The sequence below is a fragment of the Oncorhynchus gorbuscha genome, unplaced genomic scaffold, assembly GCF_021184085.1.
Source record: "Oncorhynchus gorbuscha isolate QuinsamMale2020 ecotype Even-year unplaced genomic scaffold, OgorEven_v1.0 Un_scaffold_31:::fragment_4:::debris, whole genome shotgun sequence".
Lineage (NCBI taxonomy): Eukaryota > Metazoa > Chordata > Actinopteri > Salmoniformes > Salmonidae > Oncorhynchus > Oncorhynchus gorbuscha.
In genome coordinates this window covers 117,501-132,154 of record NW_025745171.1, presented here as the reverse complement: position 1 = coordinate 132,154, position 14,654 = coordinate 117,501, and the positions used below count along the sequence as shown (strand labels likewise).

Genomic DNA, 14,654 nt, shown 5'->3' with positions numbered 1-14,654 from the left:
ACTAATTGCACTGTTTGTCTACATAACCTGGTTCAAGCATTTGCCTGAAGAAGGCACTTTGTGCCGAAATGTTGGTTGCTATACCCATTTAAATGTTTTGGAGCATAATTAGTGTGCAATGTTCTTTGTGAATTTTTGGGGAAAATGCAAGTTGTGGAATGTCAATTCCTTCAGCTCAGTATTGGAGCAATTCTGTTCTCTTATGTTACATGAGAAGACGATGGGTTCAATAAGAACCAGCGTCACCTGAAGGCCCAGGCCTTCGCCATTAAGATGCGACCACGCAAAGAAACCCTGGAGGTCAACTTTGTGAGTATCACCAGTTAACTTCCTCATTTGTGTCGGTCTAATATTCTATAATTAAATCTAGATAATTTTTTTGTAAGCATGAGTTGATTTAAACTTTTCTTCACTGTCTGTGTTGTCCTGTTCTAACTCACTAGAGTGCTTAGAAACAAATGAATCACTAGTGGACAACAGCTCAAAATATATTTTTTGTTTCATGGACCACTTTTTGAACGTATTCATTTGATTTATTATTATTCTGTATTTCCTGTTATAGATACCCCAGATTGACCTGTACATGTGCCTGATGTGTGGGCGGGGTGACGAGGAGGACCGCCTCCTGCTGTGTGACGGCTGTGATGACAGCTACCACACCTTCTGTCTGATTCCGCCCCTACAGGATGTCCCTAAGGGGGACTGGCGATGCCCCAAATGTGTTGCTGAGGTATGGAACTCTGGTGACCCTACCACTACCCAAGCCGAAGCTGATTTCTCACTTAAGAAACCCACGACAGTTAACTTGAATTTTCATGCTTGTCATGCATGTATTCTATATCAATGGAAGATTTTTGCAGAAGTTGTGAATTATAATTATTTATTTCTTGTATCGCTTTCGGAAAATGTATCTCAAATAGCACCACATCACCACATATAGTGCATAAATACATACAGTTCACACCTGCCTACCACGTGTTATAATTTTGGCTCCGTATGAATAGGTTGTAGTGTTTGTTAAGCTGTGATGATATACAGAACCGGTCAGGTTTTGACACACCTACCTACTCATTCAAGGGTTTTTCTTTGTTTTTACAATTTCTACATTGTAGAATAATACTGAAGACATCAGAACTATGAAAAAACACATATGGAATCATGTAGTAACCAAAAAAAGTGTTTAAACAAATCAGCATATATTTGAGCTTCTTCAAATAGCCACCCTTTGCCTTGATGACAGCTTTGTACACTCTTGGCATTCTCTCACCCAGCTTCTTGAGGTAGTCAGCTGGAATGCATTTCAATTAACAGGTGTGCTTGGTTAATTTGTGGGATTACTTTCCTCAATGCATTTGAGCCAATCAGAAATTGTGACAAGGTAGGGGGGTCCAAATTATGGCAAGAACATCTCTAATAAGCAAAGAGAAACGACAGTCCATCATTACTTTAAGACATGGAGGTCAGTCAATACGGAAATTATCCAGAACTTCAAGTGCAGTCGCAAAAACCAAGCACTATGATGAAAATGGCTCTCACGATGACCGCTACAGGAAAGGAAGACCCAGACTTACCTCTGCTGCAGAGGACAAGTTCATTAGAGGTACCAGCCTCAGAAAATTCAGCCCGAATAAATGCTTCAGAGTTAAAGTAACAGACATCTCAACATTTCTGAGGGGGATGTGTGAATCAGGCCTTCAGGTTCGAATTGCTACAAAGAAACTACTACTAAAGGACACCAAGAAGAAGAAGAAGAGACATGCTTGGGACAAGAAATACGAGCAATGGACAATCGACCGGTGGAAATCTGTCCTTGTCCAAATTTGAGAATTGTGGTTCCAACCGCCGTGTCTTTCAGACGCAGAGTAGGCGAGCAGATGATCTCCGCATGTGTGGTTCCCCATTTAACCAGCATGGCTACCACATCATTCTGCAGCAATATTCCATCCCATCTGCTTTGCGCTGAGTGGGACTATCATTTGTTTTCAACAGGCCGATGACCAAACACCTCCAGGCTGTGTAAGGGTGGAGTGCTGTGATGGAGTGCTGCATCAGATGACCTGGCCTCCGCAATCACCCAACCCCAACCCAATTGAGTTGGACCGCAGAGTGAAGGAAATTCAGCCAATAAGAGCATATGTGGGAACTGCTTCAAGACTGGAAAAGCATTCCAGGTGAAGCTGGTTGAGAGAATGCCAACAGTGTAAAATTGTCAAGGCAAGTGGTGTCTGCTTTGAAGAATCTCAAATATAAAATATTTTTTGATTTTCACCCTACAGGAGTGCAGTAAGCCGCGGGAGGCGTTTGGCTTTGAGCAAGCTGTGAGGGAGTACACTCTCCAGAGCTTTGGAGAGATGGCTGACCACTTCAAGTCAGACTACTTCAACATGCCTGTGCACGTACGTTTCAAAATCAAACGGTCACCTTGAGTAATAGGCAAAAATCTAAAGAAAACTTTTTTATTTTGGAATACATACAGTGGGGCAAAAGAATATTTAGTCAGCCACCAATTGTGCACGTTCTCCCACTTAAAAATATGAGAGAGGCCTGTACTTTTCATCATAGGTACACTTCAACTATGACAGACAAAATGAGAAGAAAATAATCCAGAAAATCACATTGTAGGATTTTTTAAAATTAATTTATTTGCAAATTATGGTGGAAAATATGTATTGGGTCAATAACAAAAGTTTATCTCAATACATTGTTATATACCCTTTGTTGGCAATGACAGAGGTCAAATGTTTTCTGCAAGTCTTCACAAGGTTCTCACACACTGTTGCTGGTGTTTTGGCCCATTCCTCCATGCAGATCTCCTCTAGAGCAGTGATGTTTTGGGGCTGTTGCTGGGCAACACTGACTTTCAACTCCCTCCAAAGATTTTCTATGGGGTTGAGATCTGGAGACTGGCTAGGCCACTCCAGGACATTGAAATGCTTCTTACGCAGCCACTCCTTCATTGGCAGGGTGGTGTGTTTGGGATCATTGTCATGCTGAAAGACCCAGCCACGTTTCATCTTCAATGCCCTTGCTGATGGTAGGCTTTGTTACTTTGGTCCCAGCTCTCTGCAGGTCATTCACTAGGTCCCCCCGTGTGGTTCTGGGATTTTTGCTCACTGTTCTTGTGATCATGTTGACCCCACGGGGTGAGATCTTGCGTGGAGCCCCAGATCAAGGGAGATTATCAGTTGTCTTGTATGTCTTCCATTTCCTAATAATTGCTCCCACAGTTGATTTCTTCAAACCAAGATGCTTACCTACTGCAGATTCAGTCTTCCCAGCCTGGTGCAAGTCTACAATTTTGTTTCTGGTGTCCTTTGACAGCTCTTTGGTCTTGGCCATAGTGGGGTTTGGAGTGTGACTGGTTGTGGACAGGTGTCTTTTATACTGATAACAAGTTCATACAGGTAACGAGTGGAGGACAGAGGAGCCTCTTAAAGAAGTTACAGGTCTGTGAGAGCCAGAAATCTTGCTTGTTTGTAGGTGACCAAATACTTATTTTCCACCATAATTTGCAAATAAATTCATACATTTTTTTTTTCCGTCCTTCATGCTGTTTGAAGTTGATCACCTAACCTTTCTCTCCCACTAATACGCAATCGCATCTAAACAATGTATGTGTGCGTTCTCCTTTCTCTGCACACACAGATGGTGCCTACAGAGCTAGTGGAGAAGGAGTTCTGGCGTCTGGTGAGCTCCATCGAGGAGGATGTCATTGTGGAGTACGGAGCTGACATCAGCTCTAAGGAGGTGGGCAGCGGCTTCCCCGTTAGGGATGGCAAGAGACGGCTACTGGGAGACGAAGAGGTAACTATGCACCAACTGGGACAAATGACCTTGACTCTTTCTCGTTAGTCTTTCGCCACCTTTTCAAAACGCATTGGAGGTGAAGATCTGTTCCTACATTCGGACCTTCTCCTCTAATGCCTTTTATGGAATCGAGAGAGGACAGGACACAAGGAATCGTGGAAAGATTAATTGAGAAAGATCCCCAGTATGAAATCCACACCCTTAATGGCTTGCTTTTGTGATTTACGATCAATAAGTAACTTTGATCACCTCTGTCTTGTTCTTCTGTAGGAGTATGCCAACTCAGGCTGGAACCTGAATAACATGCCAGTCCTGGAGCAGTCGGTCCTTACCCACATAAACGTGGATATCTCTGGCATGAAGGTGCCCTGGCTCTATGTGGGCATGTGCTTCTCCTCCTTCTGCTGGCACATCGAGGACCACTGGAGCTACTCCATCAACTTCCTGCACTGGTAAAGTAACAAACATTAATTTCTTGTCTTAAATCAGCCGCTTCCCCAAGTATTTAGTAATACTATATTTTTTTTGTTCAAAGGACACAAATAACATTTTTTTTAAAGTGGGAAGAGACAGATAAATTCACAAAACAATGTAAACCGTATACAATGTTGCTGTTGTGGAAAAATTCTTACACAGGGAAAGTAAATCTTAAATTAATCTTTGTTTATTGTCAGCGCGCTGGAGAGGTTCCAACTCAATACACCATAGTACACATGTCAATCAGGAGCTCTCCCTGGGCCATTCACAGCAGTTGTCTTATATATGGCTATACACAGACAAGTTATATTTGCATGGTTTAGCATAATTAATTAATCATTTCCGTTTTGTTTCATTCATGTGACTGACCAATACTGTTTCATAACATGACAGACCAACACTTCACGAGGCTTCTCCTCTCCTCTCTGAAACCTTGAAACAGAACTTTTGTTCGTTCTCAAAACAACATCTGGGCGTACTGCCAAATTGCAGCTACTGATAAGTGAGGATTTGTACAGTCACTTGAATGAACACAAACATTGGCTTATAACAGCCCTCTATTTAATCTTCAAATAATATTTTTGCAGGAATGTCCTTGCGAATGATTTTGCCGAAGATTGTAATAGAACACAGAAATTAGTTATAAGCAAAGCACCAACATTAAAATTCCCATTACATTGCAATGGGTCGTAGATACAATTGTTCTCCTTATCTTCATTTGTCTGATTGGTTAACCATCTTCTCTCTCTCTGCCTGTCTCTCCAGGGGGGAGCCTAAGACTTGGTATGGTGTCCCGGCCCACGCGGCAGAGCAACTGGAGTCAGTGATGAAGAAGCTGGCCCCAGAGCTGTTTGACTCTCAGCCTGACCTGTTGCACCAGCTTGTCACCATCATGAATCCCAACGTCCTCATGGAGCACGGAGTGCCCGTATGTAGTGTGTGTTTCCATCAGTAGCTGTATGTATCAACTGTTTCATAGGAGGAGTGCTGATCTAGGAACAGTTTTGCCTGTTGGATCACAATTAATACGTTTATAGATCTCAAGGGTCGAGATCTGACCCTCGATCAGAACTCTGCCTCTGAGACGCTTGATACATACGGCCCTTGGCCTCTTTTACGCAGTGGTGTGAAGTACTTAAGTAAAAATACTTTAAAGTACTGCTTGAGTAATTTTTTTTTGTATCTATACTGAACATTACTGTTTTATATTTTGGACAACTTTTACTTAACTACATTCGCCAGACATTTTACCTGACACCCAAAAGTTCTCGTTACATTTTGAATGCTTAGCAGGACAGGAAAATTGTCCAATTCACAAATTTATCAAGAAAACATCCCTGGTCTACCCTATTGCCTCTGATCTGACGGACTCACTAAACACATGCTTCATTTGTAAATGATGTCAGAGTGTTTGAGTCTGCCCCTGGCTATCCATAAATTGAAAAAAAAGAAAACTGCCATATGGTTTGCGTAATATAAGCAATTTTAAATAACTTTTACTTTTAGACTTTTACTCAAGTAGTATTTTACTGGGTGACTTTTACTTGGGTCATTTTCTAGTAAGGCATCTTTACATTTACTCAAGTATGACAATTGGGTACTTTTTCCACAGCTGTTTTTACAAGACCAATTCTGCATCGTGTCTTTTACTGGTGTGTGTTTGTGCCACTTAGGTTTTCCGCACCAACCAGTGTGCGGGGGAGTTTGTGGTGACCTTTCCCAGAGCCTACCACAGTGGCTTCAACCAGGGATACAACTTTGCTGAAGCTGTCAACTTCTGTACTGCAGACTGGGTGAGTTTAAAGTTTTAGCAAGTGTTTGTGTGTAAACACATATAACCAGAATGTTTAATTGGAATTTTGAAATTTGGAGTAGGTTTGGGCAGTATATCAAGATTATCATACCGATTTTGTGCCATAATGGAATATTCGGAAATACCGGCACTGTTTTCAAACCCAATTGATAATCCGTAATCTAAAGGTTAACAATGTTAACAAGAAAATGTCAAATCCCATAGTGAATGCTAACTAAATGCTAACAAGCGCATTGCAAATATTTTATAGTCACTGACCTAAACTATACAAGTAACTCAAATGCTGCACGCACAAAACAAATATTAGACAGCAAGGCTTTGGATCCAGAAGGGGATTATCTGAATGCTTGATTTTGGAAGAAGCTAACCACTTAGCTAACTAACTACTAAATTAGCAAACCAAATGCAGAACTTCAGAGCATTTACCACATTTTAGACAGTTATAAGATATCTTGCGGGCAAATATTTAGTTGTGAATTCCATACTTTCCCCTGGGAACCTGGCGCATGCTGCACAACTGTGAGTGACTCACAAGGCTGTGGTCTCGGTAGTTCTGTGCTTGTAAACAAAAGCAACGTGACTGGGGACTACCGTTAATTTTTCATTATGAAGCTTATGTTACTGGTGAAATGGAAGATCGCAATCTTTATCTCCAAACATATTGCACAAGTTGACTGAAGGTATTTACTTGAGTAGCAACAGATATACAAATTAATTTAAAAAAGACATCAAATAAGTAGTTTCAACGCTATTGACGGTATTGGAAGACCATCCCGTGGCTATTTCCAAATGCCCCGGTATACCGCCCAAGCCTAGTTGGTAGCTTAAAATCATTTCGTAAAATATTTTACACCGTTCTTACTGTCTGCATTGTTGTCTTGGTGAATCAATCCTCTTAGATATTCCCATTCCATTGCTTTCTTTGCTTCTCCTTGATGTTTTGACGAGAAAAGATCCAAGGAATCGATTAGACTTTTGACTGTCTCTGTGTGTCCATCCCCTTCAAGCTCCCGATGGGTCGTCAGTGTGTGGCCCACTACCGGCGGCTCCACCGCTACTGTGTCTTCTCCCACGAGGAGCTGCTGTGCAAGATGGCTGCCGACCCCGAGAGCCTGGATGTGGAGCTGGCTGCTGCAGTCTTCAGAGAGATGGGAGAGATGATGGAGGAAGAGACACGGCTCAGACAGGCCTTGCAGGAGATGGTGAGGGACAGGGCCCAGGGTGATTTCTATATAAACAACTTTTTGTCACTTTAGGAGAACTTGACAGGAGGGCCAGGACAGAGAGGGTGAAGTAATGCAAGCGGGGTTTACTTGGGAATACATTATGATGATACACTATCTAACAATATGTTGACATCGCACAATCCCAAAGATATGTTTCAAATGATTTCCTATCACCCCAAAAGTGAATCAATTCTGTAATTTCACATTTATCCTTCCAGTCTAGTTGAAGTGGATTGTTTTCTGGTTGTGATTTTCCCTCTGTCTGCAGGGTGTGCTGTCCTCGGAGCAGGAGGTGTTTGAGCTGGTCCCTGATGACGAACGGCAGTGTCAGAAGTGTAAGACCACCTGTTTCCTGTCAGCTCTGACGTGTCCCTGCAGCCCAGAGCATCTCGTCTGTCTGCACCACGCCAAGGAGCTATGTGACTGTCCCCTGGGAATCAAGTGTCTACGGTTAGTTACTACAGCTGTGTGATATGGACAAAAGTCCATCTGGAGTAATAACTTCATAACAATGTGCACTAGTTTTTAATTTATTATCCTTTAAACTACTACTAGCTTAATGGTTGTAGCTATCAATTGTCCTATTAACAATCACCCATGTTAACAAACATTTCATTTCAAACTTCACATTTATCTAAAATAGGCTACTTATCGTAATGATCGCTAAGTGATTTGTCTAATCAAATTTGATCAAAATTGTATATGTCACATGAGCGAATACAAGCCCTTAACCAACAATGCAGTTTTAAGAAAATACCAACAACAAAGAAAGTAAGAGTTAAGAATAACAAATAATTAGTCTGGGAGTCTTATGGGGTAGAAGCTGTTTAGAAGCCTCTTGGACCTAGATTTGGCGCTCTGGTACAGCTTGCCGTGTGGTAGCAGACAGAACAGTCTATGACACGGGTGGCTGGAGTGACAATTTTTGGGGCCTTCCTCTGACACTGCCGTGTACAGAGGTCCTGGATGGCAGGAAGCTTGGCCCCGGTGATGTACTGGGCCATATGCACTACCCTCTGTAGTGCATACGGAGGCCGAGCAGTTGCCATACCAGGTAGTGATGCAACAAGTCATGCTCTCAATGGTGCAGCTGTAAAACCTTCTGAGAATCTGAAGACTCAAATCTTTTCAGTCTCCTGAGGGGGAATAGGTTTTGTCGTGCCATCTTCACGACTGTCATGGTGTGCTTGGACCATGTTAGTTTGTTGGTGATGTGGAAGCCAAGGAACTTGAAGCTTTCAACCTGCTCCACTTCAGCCCAGTTGAGAATGGGGGCATGCTCGGTCCTCTATTTCCTATAGTCCACAATCATCTCCTTTGTCTTGATCACATTGAGGGAGAGGTTGTTATCCTTGCACCACACGGTCAGGTCTCTGACCTTCTCCCTACAGGCTGTCTCGTCGTTGTTGGTGATCAGGCCTACCACTTTTGTCATCAGCAAACTTAATGATGACGTTGTTGGAGTCATGCCTGGCTCTGCAGTCATGAGAGAGAACCGTGAGTACAGGAGGGGGCTGAGCACGTACCGCTGAGGGGCACCCATGTTGAGGGTCAGCGTGGCGGATGTGTTGTTACCTACCCTTAGCACATGGGGGCGGCACGTCAGGAAGTCCAGGATCCAGTTGCAGAGGGATGTGTTTAGTCCCAGGGTCCTTAGCTTAGTGATGAGCTTTGAGGGTACTATGGTGTTGAACGCTGAGCTGTTGTCAACGAATAGCATTCTCGCATAGGTGTTCCTTTTGTCCAAGTGGGGAAGGGCAGTGTGGATTGCATTAGAAATTGCGTCATCTGTGGATCGGTTGGTGCAGTAATGCAAATTGGAGTTGGTCTAGGGTATCTGGGATAATGGTGTTGATGTGAGCCATGACCAGAATTTCAAAGCATTTCATGGCTACAGATGTGAGTGCTATGGATCGGTAGTCATTTAGGCAGGTTACCTTAGTGTTCTTGGGCACAGGGACTATGGTGGTCTGCTTGAAACATGTTGGTATTACGGACTCAGTCAGTGACAGGTTGAAAATGTCAGTGAAGACACTTGCCAGATGGTCAGTGCATGCTCGGAGTACACGTCCTGGTAGTCCATCTGGCCCAGCGGCCTTGTGAATGTTGACCTGTTTTAAAGTTCTTACTCACATCGGCTGCAGGAGAGCGTGATCACGCAGTCGTCCGGGACAACTGATGCTCTCATGCATGTTTCAGTGTTACTTGCCTCGAAGCGAGCATAGAAGTTATTTAGCTAATCTGTTAGGCTCATGTCACTGGGCAGCTCTCGGCTGTGCTTCCCTTTGTAGTCTAATACTTTTCAAGCGCTGCCACATCCATCGAGCGTATTGTTGCTTTGCCTGTTTGATGGTTCGTCGGAGGGCATAGTGGAACTTCTTATAAGCGTCTGGGTTAGAGTCCCGCTCCTTGAAGCGGCAGCTCTACCCTTTAGCTCAGTGCGAATGTTGCCTGTAATCCATGGCTTCTGTTTGGGATACAGTGGGGCAAAAAAGTATTTAGTCAGCCACCAATTGTGCAAGTTCTCCCACTTAAAAAGATGAGAGGCCTGTAATTTTCATCATATGTACACTTCAACTAGGACAGACAAAATGAGAAAAAAATCCAGAAAATCACATTGTAGGAGATTTTATGAATTTATTTGCAAATTATGGTGGAAAATAAGTATTTGGTCACCTACAAACAAGCAAGATTTCTGGCTCTCACAGACCTGTAACTTCTTTAAGAGGCTCCTCTGTCCTCCACTCGTTACCTGTATTAATGGCACCTGTTTGAACTTGTTATCAGTATAAAAGACACCTGTCCACAACCTTAAACAGTCACACTCCAAACTCCACTATGGTCAAGACCAAAGAGCTGTCAAAGGACTCCAGAAACAAAGTTTCCAGGCTGGGAAGACTGAATCTGCAATAGGTAAGCATCTTGGTTTGAAGAAATCAACTGTGGGAGCAATTATTAGGAAATGGAAGACATACAAGACCACTGATAATCTCCCTCGATCTGGAGCTCCTAGCAAGATCTCACCCGGTGGGGTCAAAATGATCACAAGAACGGTGAGCAAAAATCCTAGTACCACACGGGGGTACCTAGTGAATGACCTGTAACACACTACGCCGCCAGGGACTCAAATCCTGCAGTGCCAGACGAGTCCCCCTGCTTAAGCCAGTACATTTCCAGGCCCGTCTGAAGTTTGCTAGAGAGCATTTGGTTGATCCAGAAGAAGATTGTGAGAATGTCATATGGTCAGATGAAACCAAAATATAACTTTTTGGTAAAAACTCAACTTGTCGTGTTTGGAGGACAAAGAATGCTGAGTTGCATCCAAAGAACACCATACCTACTATGAAGCATGGGGGTGGAAACATCATGCTTTGGAAACATCACTGCTCTAGAGGAGATCTGCATGGAGGAATGGGCCAAAATGCCAGCAACAGTGTGTGAAAACCTTGTGAAGACTTACAGAAAACGTTTCACCTCTGTCATTGCCAACAAAGGGTATATAACAAAGTATTGAGAAACCTTTTTTATTGACCAAATACTTATTTTCCACCATAATTTGCAAATAAATTAATAAAAAAAATCATACATTGTGATTTTCTGGATTGTTTTCCCCCTCATTTTGTCTGTCATAGTTGAAGTGTACCTATGATAAAAAATTACAGGCCTCATCTTTTTAAGTGGGAGAAGTTGCACAATTGGTGGCTGACTAAATACTTTTTTTGCCCCACTGTGTGTACATACAGTCACTGTGCACTTATTGATAAAGCCAGTGACTGATGTGCTGTACTCAGCAATGCCATTGGAAGAATCCCGGAACATATTGCAGTCTGTGCTAGCAAAACAGTCCTGTAGTTTAGCATCTGTTTCATCTGACCACTTTTTTATAGACCGAGTCACTGGTGCTTCCTGCTTACATTTTTGCTTGTAAGCAGGAATCAGGAGGAGAGAGCTTTGGACGTGTCTCTGTGTGTGGAGTAAAGGTGGTCTAGAATTTTTTTCCCTCTGGGTGCACATTTAACATGCTGATAGAAATTAAGTGAAACTGATTTCCCTGCATTTTAATCACCACCCACTAGGTGCGCCGCCTCGCGTTTACCTGTTTGCTTATGACTGTATACAGCTCATTGAGTGAGGTTTTAGTGCCAGCATCGGTCTGTGGTATGTAGACAGCTATGAACAATACAGATAAACTCTCTAGGTAGATAGTGTGGTCTACAGCTTATCAAGAGATACTCTCTCAGGTGAGTAAAACCTTGAGACTTTCTTAAATATCGTGCACCAGCTATTGTTTACAAATATGCTTAGGCCCCCACCCAGTGTCTTACCAGAGACAGCTGTTCTTTCCTGCTAATACCCACCATCTGTATTTTCTTATTGTCGTCGTTCAGCCACAATTCTGTGAAACCTAACATATTACAGTTTTTAGTGTCCCGGTGGTATGATATACATGCTTTCAGTCCATCCCATTTATTTTCCAGCGATTGAACGTTAGCTAGCAGAATGGAAGGAAAAGGCAGATTAGCCACTCATTGCCTGATCCACACAAGGCACCCTGATCTCTTTCCGCAAAAGCTCAGTTTCCTTTTCCAGCGAATCACAGGGATCTGGGCCTGGTCGGGTGTCTGTAGTATATCCCTCGCATCCGACTCATTGAAGAAGAACTCCTCGTTCAATTTGAGTTGAGTAATTCCAGTTCTGATGTCCAGAAGCGTTTTGGTCATTAGAGACAGTAACAGCAACATTATGTACAAAACAAGTTACGAACAACGCGAAAAAACAAACAAAATATCATGGTTGGTTTAGAGCCGATATGACGGCAGCCCTCCCCTCCGGCGTCATCATCATTGTTATGGTCAGTGTCGATAAAAATGTTCTTATTGTCCCAGCTCTATTAAGGAGGGGGGTGGTTGTTGAGGTGTGAGGGCAGCTCTACTGAGGAGAGAGGGGTGGGTGAGTGAATAAATTAATTTAGGGAGTTACAAGTGTCTTTGCTGAGAAGGAATGGATAAATGGATGGATGAATGTAGTAGAGGTGTTAGGAACTCTGTACTGCTCAGATGCCCCCATAAGAGCCCACTGATTAATGATAGTTGTTTTACCTGTCAATGCATCAGTGATGACTTGGATGTAGTTTCACTGACCCAAAATAAATATAATCTCCATTGAAAGTTGCTTTTTAATGATTCAATAGTACCCTCTTGAAGCTAGGGGGCAGAATTTTCACTTTTGGATAAATAGCGTGCCCAATTTCAACTTCCTGCTACTCATGACAAGAATATAAGATATGCATATCATTCGTAGATTTGGATAGAAAACACTCTGAAGTTTCTAACTGTTTAAATCATGTCTGTGAGTATAACCACATTTATGTAGGAGGCAAAACCCCGAGGACTAACTGTTCAGATTTTTTATTTTTTTTCTCCCTCTCTGTTCCCTGAAATGTCTTTGGCAATCTGATATTTCATAGGAACCTATTTTCAGTTCCTACCGCTTCCACTGGATGTCACCAGTCTTTGGAATTTGGTTGAGGTTATTCCTTTGTGCAATGAAGAAGTAGGCCAACTTGGACTTGGGGATACTTTTGTGAGTTGCGCGTGAAAAAGACGTGAAAAGCAGCGCTGGTTTGTTTTCTTTCCTGTATTGAATACAGATTGCCCTGTCTGCAATTTGATCGATTATTAACGTTTAAAAATACCTAAAGTTGTATTACAAAAGTAGTTTGAAATATTTTGGCAAAGTTTATAGGCGTCTTTTGAAATATTTTGTAGTGACGTTGCGTTTTTGTAAGCTGTTTTTTTCTGTATCAAACGTGCTTTATAAATGGACATTTTGGATATATATGGACGTAATTAATCGAACAAAAGGACCAATTGTGATGTTTATGGGACATATTGGAGTGCCAACAAAAGAAACTCGTCAAAGGTAATGCATGCTTTATATTTTATTTCAGCGTTTTGTGTAGGGCCTGCAGGGTTGAAATATGCTAGCTATGCTAAATATGCTAGCTTCACTGTTGGTGCAGATGGTGCAGGCTATCAGATAATAGCTTCTTATGCTTTTGCCGAAAAGCATTTTTATATTCTGACATGTTGACTGGATTCACAACGAGTGTAGCTTTAATTGAGTATCTTACATGTGTGATTTAATGGTTTGAATTTTATAGCATTTTATTTGAATCTCTCCCTCTGCATTTCCTCTGGCAATTGGCCAGTTGAGACATTTGCGTCCCGCCTATCCCTAAGAGGTTTTAATATGGGTCAATTTGACCACGTATAGCAATCAATATTAAATAGATTCTGACGCTCTTCTGTCTCTTTGTATTCCAGCTACCGGTATGATCTGGAAGAGTTTCCCTCCATGTTGTATGGGGTGAAGTCCAGAGCTCAGTCCTATGACACCTGGGCCAAGCGGGTCACTGATGCCTTGGCTGCTGACCACAAGAACAAGAAAGGTAGGAGGACAATCTGTACTGTAAAGGTGGAAATACTCAAAATATTATAACAATTGTACTATGATGCCTCATGTCTTTCTTCCCTGTCTGTGTCTCTGTCAATCTCCCTTTGTCAGACCTGATAGAGTTGAAGGTTCTTCTGGAGGATGCAGAGGACAGGAAGTATCCAGAGAACAGTCTGTTCCGTCGGCTCAGAGAGATGGTGAAGGAGGCCGAAACCTGCTCTTCTGTGGCCCAGGTACTGCTCAGCCGCAAGCAGAGACACAGGTCAGTAGAGTACAGATACACACACTGCTGTTATGTCACACTAAAGTGTATATCCCTATTCTCTACCCATCTCCTGAATTGTGCACTTGCACACTCCACACCATAGAATTAAAAGCATTGGTTTGGTGCCAGCATTCTCCTTTATTGTTTTTACACCATAGAATCTGTAAGAGGGAGAGTGTGCTAGTGCACACTTTGGGGAAAGGGTAGCAAATCGGGACATAACCTAAAGCACCATTTAACATGTATACCTCTACCTGTGAGTAATAAATCAACTCAAAGTATGTGTCTCTATATTCCAGTACCAGGCAGCATCCAGAGTGCAGCAGGACTCGTAACAAGCTGACAGTGGAGGAGCTGAAAGTCTTTGTAGAGCAGCTGTTCAAACTGCCCTGTATCATTGGACAGGCTCGACAGGTCAAAGTAAGTCCCACACCTAATACAGTCACTGGCCTTTCTTAAGAAATGTTATTTTTAAGATATTTTTTTTTCTTATATCACTGAAGTTGACCTGTCCCCAAACCACTATTAGTTGATTAGTAGTCCTTGATTGTTAGTATTCAACACCATATCCCTCAGCCCTTCATCCCTGTCTCCCTCCCTCCACAGGAGT

At 42.5% G+C, this 14,654-nt stretch overlaps 1 protein-coding gene across 10 annotated transcripts in view; it reads left to right on the top strand.

Moving 5' to 3' along the window:
* Window positions 1-14,654, top strand: part of LOC124017688 (lysine-specific demethylase 5A-like) — a 95,558-nt gene that overhangs the window by 38,170 nt on the left and 42,734 nt on the right. For 8 of the 10 annotated variants that reach the window (XM_046332960.1, XM_046332959.1, XM_046332954.1 and 5 more), the window contains 13 exons: window positions 215-309; window positions 563-730; window positions 2,277-2,396; window positions 3,646-3,804; window positions 4,078-4,259; window positions 5,050-5,212; window positions 5,958-6,077; window positions 7,105-7,299; window positions 7,592-7,773; window positions 13,650-13,774; window positions 13,891-14,041; window positions 14,344-14,464; window positions 14,651-14,654. The exon at window positions 14,651-14,654 is cut by the window's right edge and continues 173 nt beyond it. In XM_046332960.1, the coding sequence (XP_046188916.1) occupies window positions 215-309; window positions 563-730; window positions 2,277-2,396; window positions 3,646-3,804; window positions 4,078-4,259; window positions 5,050-5,212; window positions 5,958-6,077; window positions 7,105-7,299; window positions 7,592-7,773; window positions 13,650-13,774; window positions 13,891-14,041; window positions 14,344-14,464; window positions 14,651-14,654 (1,785 nt within the window). The remainder of the gene's footprint in view (window positions 1-214; window positions 310-562; window positions 731-2,276; window positions 2,397-3,645; window positions 3,805-4,077; window positions 4,260-5,049; window positions 5,213-5,957; window positions 6,078-7,104; window positions 7,300-7,591; window positions 7,774-13,649; window positions 13,775-13,890; window positions 14,042-14,343; window positions 14,465-14,650) is intronic. The other 2 variants (XM_046332955.1, XM_046332953.1) reach the window with 1 other exon arrangement.